The sequence below is a fragment of the Phaseolus vulgaris genome, chromosome 9 (genome assembly GCF_051622355.1).
Source record: "Phaseolus vulgaris cultivar YP4 chromosome 9, ASM5162235v1, whole genome shotgun sequence".
NCBI classification, from domain to species: Eukaryota; Viridiplantae; Streptophyta; class Magnoliopsida; order Fabales; family Fabaceae; genus Phaseolus; species Phaseolus vulgaris.
The window spans coordinates 5,859,185-5,886,148 of record NC_143506.1 but is presented as its reverse complement, the minus strand read 5'-3'; the positions used below and the strand labels follow the sequence as shown (position 1 = coordinate 5,886,148).

The window sequence follows — 26,964 nt, the reverse complement described above, 5'->3', positions numbered from 1 at the left end:
TTTATAACTATCTCTTTAACAACTTCCTCTTAGGAGAATATAATCTCAACTGAAAGCATAACAAAAATAATATTATGCCTACGGACACCTTTACTCACGGTGCTAACTGGTAGAAAAGAATCTTGTGTTCCCTTATTCTTCTCGGGTGCTCACCATTTAACTAATATCATCATATATTCAATTAATAATTTTACATACATATTTATTTAACAACAATTTTACGTATATTCACATATATTTTATTCTAACAAGTTAATAAATATATTTACGTATGTATTTAACTAATAATTTTATATCAACATATGACCAACTTGTTATTTTCTCTATTTAAATTATTCTCAATCGGGCTTATTAATATAACTGGAACAAACTCATGACCCACCCTTTGAGTCCAAAAGCCGAGCTGACCATACCCATATGTCTAGACCGAGATCCTAAGCACTTGAGCACGGCGGTACATTTTAGTTTGTGGTATGTTATATCCTCACGTATTACTTTTTCTTGACGACCTTGTACTTACTAAATTGATAATTTTCCTTATTTGTCGTCTAATGATATATTGTAATATTATTGTTATATAATCATGATTAAGTTTATTAGAAAGAGTTGATAAACAAAAATTAACATATAAACTAAAACTAAAATAGATATTATGATGTTTAAAATATAATTAAATTAAAATTAAAACTGGACATTTACCACTCGAGATCAGAGAATTGAGACAAGCTTCTCTGATGGATGAATGAATGAACGATATGTACATATAATTTTTTTTATTATTATAGACCTCTAACATAATCAATTTATTTAATATAATTTTCTTATTGACATTTTTTTACATAAGATCATATCTAATAAAATAAAAAATAAATATTAAAACTATAAAAAATCATCAATTAACTATTAATCGTGTACAAAGCTTAAGATATCTCAGCTGTTGTGTCCTTCCTTTCTTTCTTTCCCAACCTCAAAGTCAAAAGGTTTATGAAATTATGAACAAAAACCATAATAGTAGCCACCAATGCAGCTTCTGGTGGGACCACTCTACCATTTCTTTGGCAACGTATTTACTCATGAAACTCCTCACATTCATTAATTACTCTCATTAATTCTTGTTGAGGACGTAGCATGCAAATAATGCAAAAAATTAATATTAGGAATATATTCTTTCAAATTTCCATTTAGGTAAAAGAGTTAAATTAATATTTATATTGTTTTTAAAAAAATACTGAGTTGCCTATTTAATCTTAATAATAAATATTTAATTTCCATATGTAAATTAAAAATATTAAGTGATATCTTTATAACTCAGCGTATATATATTCTCGTTAAAAGCCCTATAACAAATATAAACATATTTAATAAAAACAAATTAGTATGAAGTGTTATAGGCCAGTTGTATCATTATAATGCCGTGCAAAACTTATAGAATGCGACTTGTAAAGTGTTACTGTTTATTAAAAGTTACTATAAAACTTCATGTCTTATATTTTATTGAAGGGATTCTTTATGATTTTAAAGAAATTTAATCAGTAAAAAATGTGCATTAAAAGAATAGGACAAAAAAAAATTATTATTACTTTTCTAGCACAGTAATAACCAATGAAGAAGGTTTATTATGATATAAAATTACCTGATAAATTAAAACTTGACAAATTAGTAGAATAAATTAAAAGCATTCAACAAAAGTATTTGTTGAGTTGATTCTACTTTTAATTTATTTTGTTGAGGTTAGGCATTTCTTTTAAACTTAACGCTACACGTTAACAAGAAACTTTACTAAACTTGTTTATCTTTGCTTAAAGGGACATGCTAACTGAAAAATATTGTGAAATACAATTTTAATACTCTATCTCCATTACCCCCCAATAATATATACTCTTGCTTTTATTTGGAATGGTTCTTCTTTCTTACGCACTCTCCAATTATTAACCGTGTGAAAACTCAAAACCAGACTGAGAGCGATTGACAGGGATGATGGTGCAGTGTTATTATTAATTCAAATTAGAATTTAATGTAGGTAAATTATAAAAAAAAAAAAGTTCAGATTTTGAATTAGAAAAAATTAAAAAAGTAGTAATTAAATTACATTTTAAGTTTTACGAAAACGAAACGTGTATTTGCGGTGATAAGATCAAAATCATAATCGCCCTGCGCATTCTCTGTGACTCCCATGGAAAAAGCAAACGAAACCGTTCAGTTCACGACCCATTCATTCATCATTCATCGCTTTCATCGAACCTTCACCTACCTGTCTGGGATTTACGTGATGGAATCAATTCTCCGCTCTTTTCCCTTCCCTTCGCACCTTCTTAATCTTTTCACGTACACCAGGCAACTCTTTACGAGACAGACTGAAAAATTCTAAACTGTCTTCACAAACACATCTCTTCCAAATCCCACAATAACAACGACAGAAACTTAAACAAGAGATTAACATGTCAATTAAAGATAGATTCATGAAGGCCCTCACGACACGCACATTTATAGGAAACGGTAACGGTGGTAGCTAAAACCTAAAAAGGTACTACTACTGCTACTATGACCGAAGAAAATAACAGCAATAATCATAAAATTCCCTTATTTATTGGTTGAATAATAATGAAGGATTGGATTGCTCAGCAGGGGCTATGGGAAGTGAAAAGCTGGGGGTCGAGTTTGGTTCTACAAACGGGGCAGAGTGGGTGGTTAGAGAGCCAGGTGTCGGCGCAATGGACATGGAAGCCGTGGTTGCAACCGGGGACCACTCTGGCCGGTTGCTCTCCCTCGATCTCGTCCAGGCAGACGGCGCATTCGGTGCCCAAGACCAGTTCTTTACCGGTGATTCTGGGAAGCTTCTCCAACTCCAAAGCAGACAGACCCTTGTCAGCGACCTGCTTCACCGGCACCCCGTTACGGAGGGGTTGGTGTCTGGTGGTGGCGTACCAAAGAAGGCACATGTAGACGATGAAAACCGCGCTCATGCCGAGGCACGGCAAGAAAAGCGCGAGAAGAACCGAATCAAGCATTTCGCTTTCTCTGGTTTTGGCCTTTCGAGTCACTCACTCGAACCTTTGTCCGATTCCAAAAGAGAATTTAACTAATGCGGTGGAGGGGGTTGGTAGAGTAGCACCCAAGGGATTGGGTATTCACGCCAAGTACCCTGCATATCGCAATTTCTTCCCACAGGCTTATGCCCTGTTTGGATTACAAGAAAACAAAGATCCAATCAAAGATTGCGGTGTGACCGGGTGATTAAACCGCGAGTGGAGACAGAAGAAACAAAGAAAGGAGTTATGAATGGTGTTGGGCTTTGTTTGTGTGATGAATGGTGTGAGTGAATGCGTTGTGTATATATATTATGAGAAGAGTGGCCAACAAGATTTTTATTTCCAAACGGATGGGCTCTTCACAGCTGTCTATGAGTTAATATCTCCACACCCCTTCTCAAATCTTTAACCCAAATCCCTGTTACTTTTTCTTTCACTCTATTTATTCTTCATATATCAAATATTCTCTTCAGCATTTAATACTTCCTCTGCTTAAATCTTCAATATTTATTATCTCATTATTCGTATTTATTCAAATTCAAACTGATTCTAAAATAATACATTCACTCAATATTGCTAACATGTTTCTCATGTGTTCTACCGTGACATTAAATCAAAGGTCTAATTATGTATGATCTTTTCTATAATAGTATATCATTCCATGTTTTAATCTTTTCGCTGCTATACGTCTTCTTATACATTTGTATTTTAATAATTTAAGCACAAATTTTATTTTTACGGAAAAAACTTAACTATTTTTTTTAAAAAAAAAATTTGATAGATTTGGGAATTTTTAGTTTGATTTTTGCTAAAAAATTATTTTATTGAGTACTTAAATTTTTTATATTGTTTAATTGTGTTGGTAATTGAGGTTACTTTGTATTGTCATTTCTTATGAGTGAAAAATTAGTTTAATTAAGTTTAAGTTTTTTTGTTTTTTTTTTATAAATGTGAGTATTTTAGGTTCAGTTTATGTCAAAAAACATTATTTTATAAGTGTTTTATATTTTTCTATTTTTATTTTAAGTTTTTGTCGTTATTTTAGTGATTTTACTATTTGTATTTAATTAAAATGATATTGTCATTAATTATATTTTAAAAATTAGTGTAATTAAATTTAAAGTTTGTTATAAATTTGAGTATTCTTCGTAATAAAAAACAAACATTATTTAATTAAGTATTCGTATCAATTTTGTTGAAATAATCATTTAGTTTTACAATCTTAAATAAAATATCATTAAAAAAATAAAAGAAATAAAATTATAGAATTCTAACTATCTTTATTAAATGTTTTTTTTTGTGTATTTTTATTTTAACATCTAATTTAAAAATAAAACAATATTGTTTTTAATCTAGAAAATAACCTTAGAATGAATGTGGTATACTTTAAATGACACCTGAATATTTTATTATTGAAATAAATAAAAAACATATAAATAGAAAATTCAGTTATTTAGATTTCATTTTAAAAGAACCACTATCTCTCTAGCGCTTGTGTTTGTTTTTGGGTGTTTACTGTTACCTAAGATAGAAAGATAGAAATGCGGGAGAAATCATGTTTGTATTTATCAATTTACATTGATTTAGGGGCATGGAAAGACACGATATCTGGAAAATAGTTTCTACTCATATATGCAAAGAAAACCAAAGAAAGACACGTAAGCATGACGAATTTTCCATTTTATCCTTAACAAAAGCCAAAGTAAATGCAAGTTGTATTTTCATAGTTTAACTGTGAATTCATTTTTTAACTTTTAAAATATAACAAATTTTTAAAGATAAATAATTGTTTTTTAATAATAATATAAATGTATTTATATATAATAGTAAAAGAAAATAAATTAGTAATATAAATGTAAATACAATGAAATAATAGTAATATATTTAAAATTTAAAATAGGAATAATATATAAAAAAGTAATAAAATTATAAATATACTAGTAACTAAAATAATTTTTTAAAATAATAATAATAATAAATTATAAACAATAATAAAAAAAATACATATTTAATAATAATTAAAATAAATTTATTAAATAATAATATTAACAGTAATAAAAATTAATTTTAATTTTTATTTGATTTGATTTTATGAAAATATTTTTTATATATATTTATAAAATTTTAATTAACTAAAATTTATACAAAAATATCTCATATTTTATTATTTAAATATTTTTTAAAGAAAGGGTAAATTTGTAAACTTACATTTTACACATTTAAAAAAATTAAAAATCTCTTTACAACCATCATATCACTCACAAACTTCAATAAACTTTCCTCACAAATCCACTCTATTATACCCTAATCCAAACAACCTCACTTTCTTTACATTTTCCTCTTAAATCACTCCAAATTCACTCTCTCAAATCCTCTCTCCAATCAAAACATACCCTAGAAGTTCCTTTTTTTCCCTTTTTCTTCTCTCTAAGATTCTGACATCCTCGCTCATCAATTTAACGATCGGAGTCTACCATTGAACTCCTGGTAGTGAACTTTACAAGATTGCCCAATCAAAATCTCATATAGAGTAAGTTCGTTCTTAACTCATTTTCCTTTGAGTTAGTTAATTTGGTTAGGTTTGCTTTAGTTTAATCTTGTATGTGATGCTTTTATCTTCGGAAGTAGTCTCTACTAGCTCAGGGTCCTAATGGTATAGTTAGATTTTTTATCAGACTCTGTGGTGCAGGTTAGGCTACCCTTGAACTTTTGGTAGTTTGGAGCTCTTAGGGAGCATCTGCTCAAGTTCAAGTAAGGAAAGCTAGTTTTAAATTTTCAATAAAACCTTAGGCTAAAAATTCTAAATGTGGGGGTGACGTGGTCACCAATCTCAAAGTTTTTTTTGCAGAATTGTCTCTTTTAAGAGTAAAGTAATGTATTAAATGAAACGATTGATTTGGATTATTATGTAGTGATTTTTAAGGTGACTCAGATGATGTAGGTGTTGGTTGAATGGTAATATTAATAAGTTGAATTGTATTTGTATAGTTTGTTGAGAATTGGTTGTTTGACTTTAGATGATGTTTGATTTAGAAAGCTTATATGAGTAAGAATTGTCATTTTTAATGTGTAGATTATTAAAATTATGAGTTGAACGATAATTGATTCAGGAATATAAGAGGCTTATGCAGATTTCTTTGCATATCTCGCACAGGCGAGCTAATTCTCGCTCAAGCGAGAATATATTGGAAAGATGGGGTGCTCTCGGGCCCATTCTCGCTCAAGCAAGAAGGAATATCACTCAGGCAAGGCCTAAGATGAAATTTTGGGTGCGCTCGGGTTGAATCTCGCTCAAGCGAGAGAATTTTCGCTTAGGCGAGACCCATTCTCACTCAAGCTAGACTCTCTGTAAAAAAATAATAAACAAACTTATAATTTTTGTTTTTGCTTTTGAAAGCCTAGTTTATTATTGCATATTGTTTTTAAGTGAAAATTCTATTTTTTATTTAAAAATATGGCTAAAGGAACTTAGTTATGTGTTTTAGTGAATTTTGAGATATGTTTGGATTGTTTAGAAAGTTTAAAATATGTTGTGATTGAATGGTGTATTGATGTGTTAAATGAAGTTTGAAATGATGTGAAAGGGTGATTAAAACATAGTATTCTCAAGAAAGGAAATACTGTGTTGAGATTGTTATTATGGTGTATTGATCTCTCATGTCTCGATCCAATGAGACGATCCTGACTCTATTGATATAATGGAATCACATGATGAAGTTATTCAGTTAGTGAGAGTAGATGGAGGTTCATATGACTTTGTCTGCGGTTTGAAATATAATATGATCTTTCAGGTCATATGAATTTACCCTGTCATACGAGATGATAAGATATTGAGATGTCTATTTGCATGACTGTGTGGATTCACAGCGAGTAGTATGATAGGTGCAGGTCTCAGGATTCTAATTTCAATACATGAGTCTCTCGGAAGTAGAGTCAAGTGTTTATGTGTTGTGAGTTAGTAGAAGTCTGACATGAGAAATATGAATTGTAAATTTTTTATAGACACTTGATGGTTATGTGAAATGCATGAGAATTGATGGCTTTATATGGATGTTTAAAGTTATATTTATATTATGAGTTTTAAAAATAGCTAGCTTCCCCTTTACTTTTGTAAAAATAGAATAATATTATTTTTGTAAGGATCTAGAAAATAACCTCAAAATGAAAGTGGTATATTTTAAATGACACCTGAATATTTTATTATTGAAATGAAAAGAATATATAAATAGAAAAGTCAGTTATTCATATTTCATTTTAAAAGAACCACCATCTCTCTAGAAGTTCCTTTTTTTTTTCTTTTTCTTCTTTCTAAGATTCTAACCTCCTCGCTCATCAATTTGACGATCGGAGTCTGCCATTGAACTCCTGACAGTGAACTTTACAAGATTGCCCAATCAAAATCTCATATAGAGTAAGTTCATTCTTGAACCCTTTTCCTTTGAGTTAGTTAATTTGGTTTGGTCTGCTTTAGTTTAATCTTGTATGTGATGCTTTTATCTTCGGAAGTAGTCTCTACTAGTTGAGGGTCCTAGTGGTATAGTTAGATTTTTTATCAAACTCTATGGTGCAAGTTAGGCTTCCCTTGAGCTTTTGGTAGTTTGGAGCTCTTAGGGAGCATCTGCTCAAGTTCGGGTAAGGGAAGCTAGTTTTAAATTTTCAATAGAACCTTAGGCTAAAAATTCTGAATGTGGGGGTGACGTGGTCACCAATCTCAATGTTTTTTGCAGGATTGTCTCTTTTAAGAGTAAAGTAATGTATTAAATGAAACGATTGATTTTTGAATATTATGTAGTGATTTTTAAGGTGAATAAGTTGATGAAGGTGTTGTGATTGAGAATTTAAAGTGGTTGAATGGTACTTAAAATGTGACATTTGATGAGAATTGGTTGTTTGACTTTAGATGATGTTTGATTTAGAAAACATATATGAGTAAGAATTGTCATTTTTAATGTGTAGATTATTAAAATTATGAGTTGAATGATAATTGATTCAGGAATATAATAGGATTATCTAGATTTCTTTGCATATGTCGCGCAGGCGAGCTAATTCTCGCTCAAGCGAGAATATAATGAAAAGATGGGTTGCTCTCGGGCACATTCTCGCTCAAGTGAGAAGGAATCTCACTCAGGCAAGGCCTAGGATGAAATTCTGGGTGCGCTCGGGTTGAATCTCGCTCAAGCGAGAGAATTTTCGTTTTGGCAAGACTCATTCTCGCTTAAGCTAGACTCTATGTAAAAAAAATAATAAACAAACTTATAATTTTTCTTTTTGCTTTTGAAAGCTTAGTTTATTATTGCATATTGTTTTTAAGTGAAAATTCTAATTTTTATTTAAAAATATGGCTAAAGGAACTTAGTTATGTGTTTTAGTGAATTTTGAGATATGTTTGGATTGTTCAGAGAGTTTAAAATATGTTGTGATTGAATGATGTATTGATGTGTTAAATGAAGTTTGAAATGATGTGAAAGGGTGATTAAAACATAGTATTTTCAAGAAAGGAAATACCGTATTGAGATTGTTATTATGGTGTATTGATCTCTCAGGTCTCGATCCAATGAGACGATCCTAACTCTACTGATATAATGGAATCACATAGATGAAGTTATTCAGTTGGTGAGAGTAGATGGAGGTTCGTATGACTTTGTCTGCGGTTTGAAATATAATATGATCTTTCAGGTCATATGAATTTACCCTGTCATACGAGATGATGAGATATTGAGATGTCTATGCGCATGACTGTGTGAATTCACAGTGAGTAGTATGACAGGTGCAGGTCTCAGGATTCTAATTTCAATACACGAGTCTTCCGGAAGTAGAGTCAAGTGTTTATGTGTTGTGAGTTAGTAGAAGTCTGACATGAGAAAGATGAATTGTAATTTTTTTATCGACACTTGATGGTTATGGTCAATGCATGAGAATTGATAGCTTTATATGGATGTTTAAAGTTATATTTATATTATAAGTTTTAAAAATAGCTAGCTTACCTTTGCTTTATTTTGTGATTGTTTGCTTTAATCTGTGATGATCGTGTATTTACACGGGAGCAAATGATGTTATAGGTGATAGAGCTCCTCAGTGAGAAGTTGGATGATGAAAATATTTTATTTTCTTTTGAATATTTGTTTTAATTTTAGGTAAATATTTTAAGTCTAATTAGGAGAAATATGTTTTGAAACATTATATGAAAAAATTGTAAACATATTTGTATTATGTTTATATATTTATTTTAATATTTCATACAAATTATGGTTATTAGATGTGAGAAAATATAGAGATGTTACATTTGGTATCAGAGCAGGTCGAACCTTAGGTGACCTGAGGGTTATGGGGTGGATTGTGTGTTCTTTAGATTGCATGTTTGAAGAATTTTTTTCAAATCTTGTTTGTGCTTGAGTTAAAGGTGTGTTCTAAATGAAAATTTTAGTATTAAGAATGAAAGGGTCTTGATAAAGTGGTGAGGGTGCATATATTTAATTCTTGTGTGATATATTTCATTTTATTAAGTGTTTGTGTATTTAATTGGAAGTTGATGTGATTCCAATAGCCACATAGAACAAGATTCTTGACACTTTGAGGAATCACCTTGAGCTGGAAAATATAGAGGCACTTTCTTAGAAGTTGGATCATGGTTCTAAGTCAAGAACTCACCAATAACAAGTACCAATTCCCAAACTCATTTGGTTGAACCAAATATTGTCAAATTGAATCAACAAAGGAAACATAAAATGAATTGACCGAACAGAATTATGCAAGAACACATAAGAATCGAACATAAAAGGAATTGAAAACAAAAACAGAACACATGTGCTGGAAAATGGAATAGCCGAACCAAAACATGCTCAAGAACACAAGACAACAAGAGTAATTGAAAGAGAAGAAAGGAAGGAGAAGAGAATGCTCATGAAGATGGAAGATAGGTTGGATGTTCACGCCACTAGAAGTATGGATGCTCCTAGATGAGTGTGGAAGCCGCCACTTGAGGAAACCATGGTCCTTCAAGATAAGACTAGAGTAGAAGCTCAAAAGCTCTCCAAATGCTCACTCCAATTTTGAGTATAGTTTCTTTAGATGAATTCAAATCTGAAATTTACAAGGAAGGCACCTCTATTTATAGCCTAAGGTGCTGAAAAATTGAAAGCTAAAACAAATCAAAATTCCCTCCAAAACAAGCTAGAACCGGCGCTCAAAAAGCAAAGCAAGGAAGGTGTGATCCTTTCCTTCACTTTGGCACCCCCTATTCTACTCCTACACCTATCTACTAATACACCCCCCTAAAGCTCCTAACTAAAGCCTAAAAGATGCTATAACAAAAGAGGTTTCTAAGGTTTCCCTCTAAGCACCTTCAACTAAAGACACTAAAAAAAGAGAAAATAAATGTCCTCTAGCTCCCAAGGCTTTGAACATGCTTCTTGTAATCCTTTGAGGTGGACTTTGACCTCCATGGACGTCCTCCATTTGTGCCTCCACCTCTTCTTGAGCTTGATGAGTGGCCTCCATGTTCTCTTGGGCTTGATCTCCATCATACTCCCCGAGTTGGAGAGAATTCGACCACGAATTCTGGAGACCTACAGAAAAAGGAGTTAGATCGCTGACATTAAAAGTATGACTACCTAAGAATGTATCAGGCATATCTAACTCATAAGCATTGTCATTAATCCTCTTGAGGACTTGGAAAGGTCCATCCCCTCGAGGCATTAGTTTGGACTTCCTTTGAGTAGGAAAACGATCCTTCCTCAAGTGAAGCCAAACCCAATCGCCCTCATCAAACAACAATGCTTTTCTCCTCTTATTGGCAAGTTCAGCATACTTGCCAACCTTCTTCTCAATTCTCTTCTTGATGTCTTTATGCAAAGTTTTCACAAAAGAAGCCTTTTCATCCCCATCTTTGCACAAGACATCGTCAAGAAGGGGAATAGGAAGAAGATCAAGAGGTGTTAGGGGATTAAACCCATAGACCACCTCAAAAGGAGAATGGGAGGTGGTAGAATTTACTACTCGGTTATATGCAAACTCAACATGGGGTAGTAAATTCTCCCACACTCTAGGATTCCCCGAAATAAAGCATCTCAATAGTTGTCCCAAAGTTCTATTCACCACCTCGGTTTGACCATCGGTTTGTGGGTGGCAAGTGGTAGAAAATAAAAGCTTAGTTCCAAGCTTGCCCCACAAGGTCTTCCAAAAGTGACTCAAGAACTTAGGATCTCTATCGGACACTATAGACCTAGGAATCCCATGCAAGCGAACCACTTCTTGGAAGAAGAGGTTTGCAATGTGGCATGCATCATCCACTTTGTGGCAAGGAATAAAGTGAGCCATCTTTGAAAAACGATCCACTACCACAAAAATGGAGTCCTTTCCCTTTTATGTCTTGGGTAAGCCTAAGATGAAATCCATAGATATATCTACCCAAGGCATTGAAGGGATAGGAAGAGGAGTATAAAGACCATGGGGATGCATTTTAGATTTAGCTTTGCGGCAAGCTATGCATTTATCACACAAACTATGAACATGTTTATGCATATGAGGCCAAAAGAAATGTTCATGCAACACATCCAAAGTTTTAGCAACCCCAAAATGTCCCATTAAGCCCCCCTCATGAGCTTCTCTAACAAGAGATAATCTAATAGAGCATTGGGGAACACAAAGACGTTTTCCTTTAAAAAGAAAGCCATCTTGAATAAAAAAGTCTTTGTGTCCTCCCTTAAGACACTCTTGATAGAGGAGAGAAAAATCAAGGTCATCATGATAAAGTTCCTTAATGTGATCAAAACCAAGATATTGAGAGGTTAAAAGATTTAGCAAGGTGTATCTTCTAGAAAGAGCATCCGCCACAATATTTATTTTGCCTTGCTTGTGTTTGATCACATAAGGAAATTGCTCAATGAATTCCACCCACTTAGCATGCCTCTTGTTAAGTTTGTTTTGGCTTTTCAAATATTTAAGAGATTCATGATCACTATGTATCACAAACTCTTTGGGAAAAAGATAGTGTTGCCAAGTAAACAAAGCCCTAACAAGTGCATATAATTCCTTATCATAGGTGGAATAGTTGAGATGACTTCCCTTCAATTTCTCACTAAAATAGGCTATGGGGTGGCCCTCTTGTAGGAGAACAGCCCCAATGCCTATGCTTGAAGCATCACACTCAATCTCAAATGTCTTAGTGAAATTAGGAAGGGCCAAGATGGGAGCATTAGTCAATTTTTCTTTCAAAGTATCAAAAGCATTTTGTTGTGCTTCTCCCCAATGAAAGACCACATCCTTTTTCACTATGTCATTGAGTGGTGCGGCAATGGTACCAAAGTTTGGGACAAATCTTCTATAGAAAGAAGCAAGCCCATGAAAACTTCGGACCTCATTCAAAGATTTCGGTGTAGGCCAATTTTGAATGGCCACCACCTTTGTTTTGTCCACATGGACCCCTTTACAACTCACAACAAACCCTAGGAATTCTATATGATCAAGAGCAAACATACATTTAGCAAGGTTAGCATACAAATGTTCCTTCCTAAGGGTTTCCAAAACTTGCCTAACATGCAACCTATGGTCATTCAAAGATAAGCTATAAATGAGAATGTCATCAAAGTAAACCACAACAAACTTACCAATGAAAGGTCTAAGAACATGATGCATGAGGCGCATGAAGGTACTTGGTGCATTAGTTAAACCAAAAGGCATAACTAACCACTCATATAAACCAAAGTTGGTCTTAAAAGCCGTCTTCCATTCATCACCCGGTTTGATACGGATTTGATTGTAGCCGCTTTTAAGATCAATCTTTGAAAAGATTTTAGAACCATGTAATTCATCCAACAAATCATCTAGTCTAGGTATGGGATGCCTATACTTAATGGTGATGTTATTTATGGCCCTACAATCCGAACACATTCGCCATGTGCCATCCTTTTTTGGCACTAAGATGATAGGCATAGCACAAGGACTCATGCTATCTTGTACCCACCCTTTCTCAATCAAAGCCTCAACTTGTTGGCGAATTTCCTTGGTTTCACTTGGATTGGTCCTATATGCGGGACGATTTGGTAAAGAAGAGCCCGGTATCAAATCAATTTGGTGCTCAATCCCTCTCAAAGGTGGAAGTCCATTTGGAGGATCTTGAAACACATCTTTGAACTCTTCTACCAAATTTCCCAAGCAATGAGGACTATCAACAAGTGATTCTATGCTAAGAGTTCTAGGGATGGCTAAAAAAAGAGGATGATGAGCCACTATTTCCCTTTCAATGTCACGCCTAGACACAAGGAGTGTAGACTTAGAACTCTTATCTTTTTTATCTTTTTTATCTTTTTCACTCTCCCTCTTTTTCTTCATGATAACTTGGTCCTCATGGACTTCTCTTGGAGAGAGAGATTTTAAAGTAACCTTGTGACCATGGATTTCAAAAGATAATTTGTTGGTAAAGCCATCATGTAAAACTTTTCTATCAAATTGCCAAGGCCTTCCCAAAAGAACATGAGTGGCTTCCATGGGCACAACATCACATAATACCTCATCTTTGTATTTTCCAATGGAGAAATGGATGAGGACTTGTTTATTAACAATTATTTCTCCTACTTCACTAAGCCATTGTAACTTGTAGGGCTTTGTATGAGAGATAGTAGGCAATCCAAGCTTATCTACTACTCTTGTACTAGCCACATTTGCACAACTACCCCCATCCACTATCAAGGAACAAATGTTGTTTTGAATAAGACATCTTGTATGGAAAATATTTTCCCTTTGACTTTCATCAAAAGGTTGTGAAACTTGTCCAAGAAGTCTTCTCACAACTAACAAGTCCCCTTCAAGTGGACATTCGCTCTCTTCCTCACTAGATGCATGAGAATGCAATGAATGCTTTGAAGAATCCGAATCATGCTCACTAACTACAATGCCCTCATGCATGTACATACTTCGTTTGGAAGGACAATTTGCAGCAATATGACCATAACCCATACATTTAAAGCATTTAGTGTTAGATGTTCTAGTGGGAGACTTAGGTCTAGATGTTGATGGCTTAGATTCCTTGGGTTTGAAAGAAGAATCTTTGGAAGGATGTTTAGAAAAAGAAGTTTTGTTTCTCCAAGACTTGGAGTAGTATCCATTATTGGAAGCATTTTTAAAAGAGTTTTTCTTAGCAAGTTGGGCTTCCACCTTCATTGCAAGATGAACTAAAGAGCCCAATGATGAATACTCTTGTAACTCAACAATGTCTTGGATATCCTTCCTAAGACCACTCACAAACCTAGCAACCATGGCTTCTTCACTTTCTTCTAATTCAATTTTAAGCACAAGCGTCTCAAGCTCCTTATAATATTCATCCACATTTAGCGTGCCTTGTTGAAACCGTTGGAGTCTCAACATGAGGTCTTTCCTAAAATGTGGGGGCACAAACCTTGCGCGCATATGATCCTTTAAAGAGTTCCAAGAGTCCACGGGAGGACCCTTGTGATAGATAATGTCCTTTACAATTCCATGCCACCATTTCATGGCATAATCACTAAACTCTAGGGTGGCTAGCTTGAGCTTATGCTCATCTTGGATCTCATGGATCTCAAAAATTTGTTCACACTTAGCCTCCCAATCTAAATACACATTTGGATCACTAGAACCATTAAAACAAGGTAGTTTGACCGAAGGAAGCTTGGACTTTGCATCATGGTAGAAGCCATTGCCGTAGTGAATTCTTTCCCCTTGATGATGATGTCTTTGTCCATGGACTTGGGGTGGAGGTCTCCTTCTCCTATGCTCATCTTCACGGCCAACATCATTTGAAGAAGCTCTTGAAGATGGTCTATGAGAATGATGTCCATCATGGATAGAAGGAGATGGTCTAGATTGTTGGACCTCCATCTTTTGCATTTTTTCCTCCAACCTTCTAATTGTTCTTTGAGCTTCATGTAATTCACCAAGAATGGAAGCTTTGGAAGGAGAATTCTGCTTGTAGGAAGCATCACTTGAAGATCCAGCCATTTGTAAAAAAAAAAAAAAAAAAAAAACAGCAAACACACAAAACAGCAAACAATTTAAAAATTAGCAAAAACAGTGAGCTTTGCAATTGAAACTGCCGAAGTGAATTTAAGGCTGAAAAAGATATCACTCTCAAAGAAATAATGTTCTTGCTCCAATCTGATCTTGAGGCCTTGGAATCCTCAAATGAAATATGTCAAAGCAAGCACACCAATCTTAAGAGCAAACCACCACAAAACCAAAGAAACAATAAAGACAAACAAGAAAAGGTATAAGCAAGGAAAGGTAATTGCAAAAGGAAAACTATATGTAAGACAAACTCAAAGAGTAAGAATGAAAGACAATCAAGAAAATAAAGAACTCAATGAGAAAAGTAGGCACACAAAAGAATACCTAAGGAAAAGCACTAGAGTAGATGAAGAAAACAAAAAATTTAGCTACTGGAAATTTTTTTTTTTTTTTTATGCAAACTGTGTTTGATATTCACTGATTTAACTGGAACGTTGTAGAGCGAACTGGATTATGAAATTTATACCACAGAAACTTCAAGATGTTAACTCAAAAATGGCACTGGAAACAATTAAAAAAAGTAAGCCAATTGAGAGAAATAAATTTTTAAAAATCACTGCCAGATTACCGTATTTTTTTCGGCAGGAATGTACACTTTTTTTATTTTATTTATCATTTTTTGTGTACTTCATATTTTTGAATGATTCTTTTTTCTATTCTTTTCTAACACTTTGAATATCTCAAATCCAGAATTTCAGAATTTTACAGTACGTAAATCAGTTGCAATAAGGAAAAACAGTAAGCACTCTTTTCAGAAACAGAGGAATCCTAATAGGAATAAAAAAAAACAGAATGATGAACTAGCAAAGACATAATAGAAAATGATGTATTGGAACTTGTATAGGTCTAGAATACAAGTATGAACTCAATTCTAAAAAGAAAATGCACAAAGGATCAACATCAATTCAGAATATTATATGACACCAAAGCAAGAAACAATCAAAACAATAAAAGTACTACTAGAAGTAATGACATATATGGAATAACATGACTAAGACAAAACTTGACATGATTCAAAAATTAAAAGACACAACACAAATTGTAACAAGTGAAAGGAAGCTTAAGGTAAACTCTAGGAAGGATAATGCCATTCCAAAAGAGCAACCATACTCATAAGAATTATGAGTGCCATAAACCTTTCCACAAACACTTGGAGCAAAAGAAAAACAGCAATAATACTCAATTAAAATTCTAAAACAGAAACTTAAATTGCAAGAAATTAAAAAGAGCTCTTGAAATAAAGTGCACACAACTCAACAATTAAACAAGAATGAACCTAAGACTCATGATACCACATGATGTGATTCCAATAGCCACATAGAACAAGATTCTTGACACTTTGAGGAATCACCTTGAGCTGGAAAATATAGAGGCACTTTCTTAGAAGTTGGATCATGGTTCTAAGTCAAGAACTCACCAATAACAAGTACCAATTCCCAAACTCATTTGGTTGAACCAAATATTGTCAAATTGAATCAACAAAGGAAACATAAAATGAATTGACCGAACAGAATTATGCAAGAACACATAAGAATCGAACATAAAAGGAATTGAAAACAAAAACAGAACACATGTGCTGGAAAATGGAATAGCCGAACCAAAACATGCTCAAGAACACAAGACAACAAGAGTAATTGAAAGAGAAGAAAGGAAGGAGAAGAGAATGCTCATGAAGATGGAAGATAGGTTGGATGTTCACGCCACTAGAAGTATGGATGCTCCTAGATGAGTGTGGAAGCCGCCACTTGAGGAAACCATGGTCCTTCAAGATAAGACTAGAGTAGAAGCTCAAAAGCTCTCCAAATGCTCACTCCAATTTTGAGTATAGTTTCTTTAGATGAATTCAAATCTGAAATTTACAAGGAAGGCACCTCTATTTATAGCCTAAGGTGCTGAAAAATTGAAAGCTAAAGCAAATCAAAATTCCCTCCAAAACAAGCTAGAACCGGCGCTCAAAAAGCAAAGCAAGGAAGGTGTGATCCTTTCCTTCACTTTGGCACCCCCTATTCTACTCCTACACCTATCTACTAATACACCCCCCTAAAGCTCCTAACTAAAGCCTAAAAGATGCTATAACAAAAGAGGTTTCTAAGGTTTCCCTCTAAGCACCTTCAACTAAAGACACTAAAAAAAGAGAAAATAAATGTCCTCTAGCTCCCAAGGCTTTGAACATGCTTCTTGTAATCCTTTGAGGTGGACTTTGACCTCCATGGACGTCCTCCATTTGTGCCTCCACCTCTTCTTGAGCTTGATGAGTGGCCTCCATGTTCTCTTGGGCTTGATCTCCATCAGAAGTTGTCTTTTAAATTAATAGTTTTACACCAATAAGTATTTTGGTGTAATACTTTATATTATGTGTTATTATTTTGGTAATAGACTCAAATTCTAGATGAATTTGAGATGCTAGTATTTGAAAGATCTAGATGTTATCTTCTGAATGAATTGATTCTTTATCGATTTCATTCTTATAGCTTGAGGAATAGAAACCAATATTTTCAAAATCTCTAGAACATAAAAGGGATAGTTACCAACCAGTGTAGAACAAGTTGCAAGTTAGATTTAGTTGTGTCATGGTTCAGTTTCAAATAGATATAAATTATGGAGAGTAAATAAACAGTATATGGAAGGATTAAAAGTTAAAACATGTGTTTTCATAGAGAGTAACAGAGTTATTTTCCAAGATGAAAGTAGGAATTTTCTTCTTTGATCCATAGTTTGGAAGATGTTAGTGTCGATAACGCAATATAAGATGGCTCTAACTAAACAACAAAGCTTAAAAGGAAATTTGAGATTTGGTGAGAAAAAAGTTTACAAGTTGATTTTTTCACCCTTAGAAGTATCAATGACATTGGTAAAGAGGAAAGATGAGACATCTTAGTTGTGCATATGTTTTAGTTAGACAAAGAAAACTATTGAAAGGCAACAGACAGAGAAATTACTTGGATAGGAGCAAAATTTTCATGCAGAATGGATGTTGTTTAGTTTATATAGATTTGAAAGCATTGTATGATTCAGAATTGACACACTCCTTTATGTTAAGTATGTAAGTGATGAATTTGAATTTTAATCTAGGGATGGATTGGCTATCTGCAAATCACATTCTCAAAGGTTGTGCTCAACAGAAGATAGTGTTTCCAAATTCCAATGAGTTAGAATCTATGTTTACTCAATAAATATGGTCTGAATTGAAGGAAGGATCAAGCTGTTTTATAATCTTAACTTAGATGGGAGTTAAGAATGAAGATGAGATGAGTAGTATACCTGTGGTGAAGGAATTCGTGGACGTATTTCCAAAAGAAATACATGGATTACCTCCTAAGAGAGAAGTGGCATTCTCCATTGATCCAGTCCTTGGAGTTGGACCAATGCCAATGGGACCTTACACAATGGCTCCAACCGAGTTGATTGAACTGAAAAAGCAAGTTGAGGATTTGTTGGAGAAATAGTTCATCAGGCCCAATGTAACTCCATGGGAGGGCTCTGATGCTTCTAGTTAAAAAGAAAGATGGAAGGTCTTAGTTGTGTGTAGATTACAGACACTTGAATAAGTTGACCATCAAGAACAAGAATCCTCTGCCCAAAATTGATGACTTGATGGATTAGTTACATGGAGCCTCAGTGTTCTCAAAGATTGATTTGAGATCTGGATACCACAAGATTTTGGCAAAGGCTGAAGATGTTCAGAAGACAACCTTTAGGTCTTGCAATGGACAATATGAATATGTGGTTATGCAGTTTGGAGTAACAAAATGCTCCATCTCTGTTCATGGATTACATTAATAGAAATTTCCGTCCTTTCTTGGATAAGTTTGTTGTAGTCTTTATAAACGACATACTTATTTATTCAAGGACCAAGGAAGAACATGAAGAGCATTTGAAGATAGTGTTGGGGATTCTGAGGCAGAAGCATTTATATGCTAAGTTCTCTAAGCGTGAGTTCAGGATGAAGGAAGTTAACTTCTTAGAGTATGTGATATCAGCTCAGGGGATCTCAGCGGGTCTAGCCAAGGTGGAGGTAGTGCTTCAAGGGGAAACAAACTAAGACAGTCTCAAAGATAAGAAGTTTTATGAGTCTAACTGGCTACTATCGGAGGTTTGTTGCATATTGTTCCAAGGTAGTAACACTTTGACACAACTAACTCACAAAGATCAATTTTTTTTACTTGGACTGACAAATGTGATCAGAGTTTCATCGAGTTAAAGAAAAGGTTTACTAGTGCTTCAGTGTTAGTGATTTATGATACAGGAAAATCTTTTGAGGTTTACTATGATGCTTCACATCAGGGATTATGTTGTGACTTGATGCAAGCGAAGAGAGCAATTCAATATGCTTAAAGGCAACTCAAGTTTCATGAGAGAAACTCTCCTACGCATAACTTAGAGTTGGCAGCTATGGTGTTTGTTTTGAAGATTTGGAGACATTATTTGTGTGGAGCTCAATTTCAGGTGTTCATTGACCATAAAAGTCTTAAATACTTGTTTGATTAAAAGGAGTTGAACATGAGGCAGAGAAGATGGATGGAGTTTTTGAAAGAATTTGATTTCCAAATGATGTATCATCAAAGGAAGGCTAATGTAGTTGCAGGTGTTTGAACAGGAAGTCATACAAGTGTCAATAATGAAGATTGAAGATTAGAAGTTGATAAAAAAAATCCATGTTAATCATATTAGTTGTAGTAAGTTAACTATAACTAATGATTTCCTTGGAATTATCAAGGAAAAGCAGTTAGAGGATCCTAATTTGAAGTGTACTGTGGATTGGCTAGGTATAGATCAGGCTAAGGATTTTGTGATGGGAGAAGATGAGATTGTGAGATTCAATAACAAAATTTGCATACCTACAAATGAAGAGTTGAAGAGAATTATCTTAGAAGAGGGTTAGAAGAGTCATCTTAGTCTACATCCTGGTATGAATAAGATATACCGAGATGTGAAGGAGTCCATTTGGTGGTCAGGCATGAAGAAAGAAATAGCTTGGTATGTTGTTGCATGCTTGACACGTCAGAAGACAGAGGTAGAGCATCAGAGACCTGGTGGTTTGTTGCAACAATTGGATATTCCTGAGTGGAAATGAGATAACATTGTTATGGATTTTTTTACTCATTTACCAAGATCAGTAAGAGGTCATGATGCAGTATGGGTGATAGTTGATCGAGTAACGAAGAATGCTTAATTTTTTCTAGTTAATTTGAGCATATATATGGAGTGCATGGAGTTGGCACAGTCGTACAGAGGAGAAATTGTGAGATTTCATGGAGTGCCTTCTAGTATTGTTTCGGATAGAGATCCCAGGTTTACTTCACGGGTTTGGTAGACTCTACAAGATTCTTTGCGAACTAGATTGAGAATGAGCTCAGCATATCATCCTCAAACAGATGGGCAGTCTGATGAGGACCTAGGAGAGAGTGCGCCTACTGACTAGGCCCAATCTTTGAGGAGGAAGACTAGGAGCATGCCTCAAGACATAAGGCCAGGTCAGGATTCTCCAGCCACTACCTCAGCACCTAGTTTTCCCTAGAGGATCACGAGGAGCAGAGCACAGACCTTAGGTGTTGAGCATCAGTTGGTTTCATTATTTTTAATTTCAGTAGAATAGGTGTCATTTAGCATAAAAGGAGGGGGTGAGCTATCATTTTGAGCTTGTTTTGACCTACCTTCTAGAATGTTAGGATGATGGTGCGGCATTGACCAAGGTCAATACCCTAGTCGCACCATATTTTCCCTTTTCCCAACATACCCCTCTTGTTTGTTTTCCAAGGCTTCTTCACTTATAAATAGGAGGCCTCTCTTATTGTATTTCCATGTTGAATTTTGAGAAGTAAAGAAACTATGCATAATTTGTGTGAGCTTATAATGAGACTTGTTTCCTCTTTACATGGTCTTATCTTGAAGAGTGTGAGACTCTCAAGTGGCGGCCCTTCGACTCATCTTGGTGGCCTCCACACCCCAAGTGGCGTGATCATCCTCACCATCCCTTCCCTAAGTTTCTTCTTCCAGTTTCCTTTCCATTTTCCATTCCATTTATGCTTTTAATTTCATATATTGTTCCTTGAATTGTGCTTTCGGGTTTTAGCTCATTTATTGAGTATGGATCATCATTTGGTTTGGCAATGACCACCATTGAGGCTTACCATGTTCCCATTTCATTTTCGCAATTGCATTCCATATTCACCATATCTTGTTTTTCCATCTTTGCCTTTGTGAAGTGAACTTTCACACTTACTTAACCAATTGATTAAGTTCGTGTCCAGTGTGAATCGTCCTTAGGTCCTCACCATTAATTGCTAAAATCTCAATCCTAAGTAAAGTGTTAAAAATGACTAAATCTAAAATTAACTCACATCATAGTCCGAGAGAACGATCCATTCCTTAGAAGATCTATTGAGGATCATGTATTTTGGATCATTTGGGAAGTTGGGATGAGATGTTGTCTCTGGTGGAGTTCACTTATAATAATAGTTATCATGCCAGTATTGGGATGATACCATATGAAGCTTTGTATGGGAGGAAGTGCAGAACTCCTTTATGTTGGTATCAGAATGGTGTTAATTCAACAGACCACTGAGAAGGTGAAGCAGATACAAGACATAATGAAAGCTTCTCAAGTATGAAGAAATCCTATGCAGATAAAAGGAGAAAACCTTTGGAATTTGCAGTTGGAGACCATGTATTCATGAGAGTGACACCAACCAAGGGTGTAGAACGAGCTATCAGATCAAGGAAATTATCTCCTAAGTTTGTTGGACCATATCAAATCTTAAGAAAGATAGGTCCAGTGGCTTATGAGATTGCTCTACCTCCTCAATTAGCAAATTTGCATAATGTCTTTCATGTATCATAGTTAAGGAAGTATATCTTAGACCATAGTCATTGGAAGTGGATGATGTGCAAATCAAGGATAATATGTTTTTTAAAGTAAAACCATTTATGATTGAAGATCGTCAGCGTACACAACTTAGAGGCAAGATCATCACTATGGCATAGGTAGTGTGGGTTGATAGGTTTGATGATTCATCTTGGGAAATAGAAGAAACCATGAGAGAAACTCATCCATAACTCTTTTATGGTAAGTCAATTTTCAGGGACGAAAATTTTCTTGTAGGGGAGAATGTAAGGATCTAGAAAATAACCTTAGAGTGGAAGTGGTATATTTTAAATGGCAACTAAATATTTTATTATTAAAATGAAAAGAACATATAAATAGAAAAATCAGTTATTCAGGTTTCATTTTAAAAGAACCACCATTTTGACCTCCTCGATCATCAACTTGACGATTGGAGTTTGTAATTAGACTCCTGGCAGTGAACTCTACAAGATTGCCCGATAAAATAAGTTCATTCTAGGCTCCTTTTCCTTTGAGTTAGTTTTGATTTGGTTAGGTTTTTCTTTAGTTTAAACTTGCATGTGATGCTTTTATCTTCAAAAGTAGTCTCTGTTAGCTCAGGGTCCTAGTGGTATAGTTAGAATTTTTATCAAGACTTTGTGGTGCAGGTTAGGCTAACCTTGAGCTTTTGGTAGTTTGGAACTCTTACGGAGCATCTGCTCAAGTTCAAGTAAGGGAAGCTAGTTTTAAATTTTCAATAGAACCTTAGGCTAAAAGATCTGAATGTGGAGGTGACGTGGTCACCAATCTCAATTTTTTTTTAAGGATTGTCTCTTTTAAGTAAAGTAATAAATTAAATGAAAGGGTTGATTTTGATTATATAATGATTTGTAAGGTGAATAAGTTGATGAAAGTGTTGTGACTGAGAATTGAAAGTGGTTGAATGGTAATATAAATGAGTTGAATAGTATTTGTATAGTTTGTTGAATTACTTAAAATGTGATGTTTGATGAGAATTGGTTGTTTGACTTTAGATGATGTTTGATTTAGAAAGCATATATAAGTAAGAATTTTCATTTTTAACGTGTAGATTATTAAAATTATGAGTTGAATGATAATTGATTCAGGAATATAATAGGATTATGTAGATTTCTCTGCATATCTTGCTCAGGCGAGCTAATTCTTGCTCAAGCGGGAATAGAATGGAAAGATGGGGAGCTCTTGGGTCCATTCTCGCTCAATCGAGAAGGAATCTTGCTCAGGCAAGGCCTAGGATGAAATTTTGTGTGCGCTCTGCTTGAATCTCGCTCAAGCGAGGGAATTTTCGCTTGGCAGAACCCATTCTCGCTCAAGCTAGACTCTCTATAAAATAAACAAACATAATTTTTTTTGTTTGCTTTTGAAAGCCTAGTTTATTATTGCATATTATTTTTATGTGAAAAATCTAATTTTTATTTAAAAATATGGCTAAAGGAACTTAATTATGTGTTTTAGTGAATTTTGATATATGTTTGGATTGTTCAGAAAGTTTAAAATATGTTGTGATTGAATGGTGTATTGATGTGTTAAATGAAGTGTGAAATGATGCGAAAGGGTGATCAAAACATAGTATTTTCAAGAAAGGAAATACCATGTTGAGATTGTTATTATGGTGTATTGATCTGTTAGGTCCCGATCCAATGAGACAATCCTAACTCTACTAATATAATGAAATCACATATATGAAGTTATTTAGTTGGTGAGAGTCGATGGAGGTTCATATGACTTTGTCTACGGTTTGAAATATAATCTATTTTTCAGGTCATATGAATTTACCCTGTCATACGAGATGATGAGATATTGAGATGTTTATGCACACGGCTGTGTGGATTCACAACGAGTAGTATGACAAGTGCTGATCTCAGGATTCTAATTTCAATACATGAGTCTTCTAGAAGTAGAGTCAAGTTTCTATATGTTGTGAGTCCATAAAAGTCTGACATGAGAAAAATGAATTGTAAATTTTTTATAAACACTTGATGGTATGTGTAATGCATGAGAATTGATGTCTTTATATGGATGTTAAAATTTATATTTATATTATCAGTTTTAAAAATAGCTAGTGTACTGGCCAGACCTCGAACATCGGCTGAAGAAGAGGTCGGCATCAGACGTCAAAATCGGACTTCGGTGGTCCGATAATAATAATGGGTCACGTAAGCTGGGCCCCACAAAAAGTATGAGTTAACATGAGTAAACACCCATATACTAGAAAGTCCTAAATCACGAGATGATCATGCATGGCGTGTGTATAGTACATTCGGGTACGACTTAAGCAAGTGTTCCCTAGAGGCACTAAGGCCCGTAAGGGTTAGGGTTTTCGGGGAAAGACTGCATGCATGACACATGAATAATTAGGGCACTCACAGAACAGATGACGCTGTAGCGCTGGTACAAAAGTTGTGTCGCGGTTGCGCTAAGCTTGTGCAACGCGTCACAAGATGCCTCACCAGCGAACCCTAATTCCACTTAAGGAAAGATCCTTGAGGGATAGGGAAGTTGACCTAATTACAGCCTATATAAAGAGTGGTAAGAATCCTAGAAAAGGTACGTCGTTTCTAAGACTGAAATTGCTTTACATACTTACTGTTTCTTAGCCCAGTACTGACTTGATTGTCGGAGTCCAAACAACAGGTAGGGCCCCAAGGAGAGAGCGGAAACCACCAGGAGATAGGAGGAGCCACCATCTGCCTTTGATGTCAATGGCGGCTGAGTCAACCGGTGAAAACTAGGTCCCATTCACAATCATGTTGAGAGCCAAATAGCAACAACTCATGGAGACCAAACGTGTCCTTCAGCAGGTGGTAGCAGCGTTCAGGGTTGATCAGGATCGTTTCCAGGTCGACCTGGCCGCGTCACAAGCAAGCAATGAAGAGTTGCGCAAAATTAACGAGGAACTGCGCAGGAGTTTGCAGCATGTAGGAGAACGTACGGTGGATGAGCGAGTCCCGCCCATGCCAGTTAGGGCTCGCCCCATGCCATTCTCTCAGACGATCATGGACACTGTGATACCAACAACATTCATGGGCCTGAAGGTCACCTTCACAGGTGTAGAGGCCCACATGCCCATATCACAGCTTTCCACACCTAGATGATGCTTTCAGGAGGCTCCGACGCCATGCACTATAAGTTGTTCATGAGTACGCTGTCAGGCACAACATTGGACTGGTTCGTCAGTCTTCCTGATGAACACATTACTTCGTTCCATCAATTCTCAACGTTGTTCAAAGAACAGTACATTGTCAACTTGCCTCCCCCTCAGTGTCTTACGATCTTTTTGACGTAAAGCAATACCAGGGAGAGTCATTGAAAGATTTCTTAAAAAGATTCGGGGCACAGGTGGTGAAGCTGCACACCAAGGACGAAGACATGACAGTGCATGCCTTCAGGAAGGGAGTGCTGCCAGGACCCTTCAGTGATTCACTAATAAGATGTCGCCCCAAGACGTTTTGCGAGATCAAACGTCGAACTGTGGCCCACATTGTCACAGAAGGAGAAGTCACAGAAAAGCGCGGTAGCGTTGGCCCTATTCGACCTCGGGGAACCGCTCGTCCTCAGCCTATGAGGGTACATGAGGCCACAATGGAGAAGAATGCCCCGGGAGCACAACCACTGTATGAAGCAAGGAAGCCCCAAATCAGGGCACGTACGAGAGAAAACGCCCCACCAGACACAGTTTTCAGGTGGACCTTAAGGAGCTTATCGCCATCCCCGAAGTGGCCGGCAGATTAAAGTCTCCACCGAAGACCGATAAGAGGCTAGGGCCCAGCAAAAACGCTTGGTGCGAGTTCCATCAAACTTTTGGCCACAGCCTGCGCAACTGTCTGACATTGGGATTTCAGTTAGATGAACTGATAAGGAACGGTTTCTTAAAGGACTACCTGCAAGAGCCGCAGGGGGCCCTGACGTCAGCGGCCCCAACAGGAGATCAGGGGCACGAGGTGCCCATTCATGGAGAGATCAGCACCATCGTTGGAGGATTCTCAAAAGGAGTGTGTACCGCCTCCCAGCGTAAGAAATATGCCAGGGGAGTGATGACAATAGAAGCACAGGAGTCAGACCAGACACCCAAGCCCGACCTTGTCTTCACCAAGACTGACTTGCAGGATGTGGTCCCACACAACAATGACCCAGTGGTGATCTTTGTGGTGACAGTGGGCAGAAAGGTACATTGCGTCCTTGTTGACCAGCGAAGCTCGAACGACATGATGTTCAGGTCGACCTTCAACAAACTACATCTATCTCCTGACCAGTTGAGGCCTTACGACTACTGCCTGTATGGTTTCGTGGGAGACCAGGTAGAAGTGCGGGGGCACGTAGAGTTGAGGACAACCTTCACTGACGACACGACTTCCCGCACTACTAACATTAGGTACCTTGTTGTTAATGCTCCCTCAGCCTATAACATACTTTTGGGCAGGCCTGCTTTGAACAGGATTGGAGCAGTAGCCTCTTCGAGGCATATGAAGATGAAGTTGCCTTCCCTTGAAGGAGAAGTGATCACCATGAAGTCTGATCAAAAGGAGGCTAAAAGGTGTTACAAGAACAACCTCAAGACCAAGAGAGGAGTGTGTGCAGTCACCACCCAACCTCCAAAGGAAGAAAGGGTCCCCCGAGAGAGATGACCCGAGCCTGCAAAAGAAGTATTGGAGAGGGAGATCGGGGGAAAGAAGTTCAAGCTTGGCAATTCTTTAGGCCAAGAGACGCAAAACCAAATTGTTGAGGTCATAGCACGACACATGGATGATTTTGCATGGTCAGCCTCAGATATGCTTGTGCAGGACCTTTCAAGTTCAAAAACAACAACACAAACAAACTAGGGATTTGTCTTCATCAAATAGGGAGAGATTGTTGAACAAGATGCTTTGATGTCTCCAAATCAAAGAGGAAAGCTTGAAGACCTTGCTGTTGGGTGTGTGTGTGTTGTCTAATTGTTTGGAACTTGTTAATTCACTCCTTAAGATGATCCAAGTTCATTTGAATCCTTAACCTTTTGAAAAGATGAGTTTTTTAAAATGTTGTTAAAATTTCAACAAG

General features: G+C 35.8%; 2 protein-coding genes across 2 annotated transcripts; one reads left to right on the top strand and one right to left on the bottom strand.

Annotated features, from left to right (window-relative positions):
- Positions 1-2,421: 2,421 nt before the first annotated feature.
- On the bottom strand, positions 2,422-3,327 carry LOC150025124 (RING/U-box superfamily protein). Its single transcript, XM_090295928.1, has one exon. The coding sequence runs from the start codon at positions 3,006-3,008 to the stop codon at positions 2,619-2,621; it is 390 nt and encodes a 129-aa protein (XP_090152054.1). The 5' UTR covers positions 3,009-3,327; the 3' UTR covers positions 2,422-2,618.
- Positions 3,328-25,296: 21,969 nt separating this feature from the next.
- Positions 25,297-26,552, top strand: LOC137822111 (uncharacterized). Its single transcript, XM_068627012.2, has 2 exons — positions 25,297-25,610; positions 25,739-26,552. The coding sequence occupies exons 1-2, from the start codon at positions 25,297-25,299 to the stop codon at positions 26,550-26,552; spliced, it is 1,128 nt and encodes a 375-aa protein (XP_068483113.2).
- The last annotated feature ends 412 nt before the right edge of the window (positions 26,553-26,964 follow it).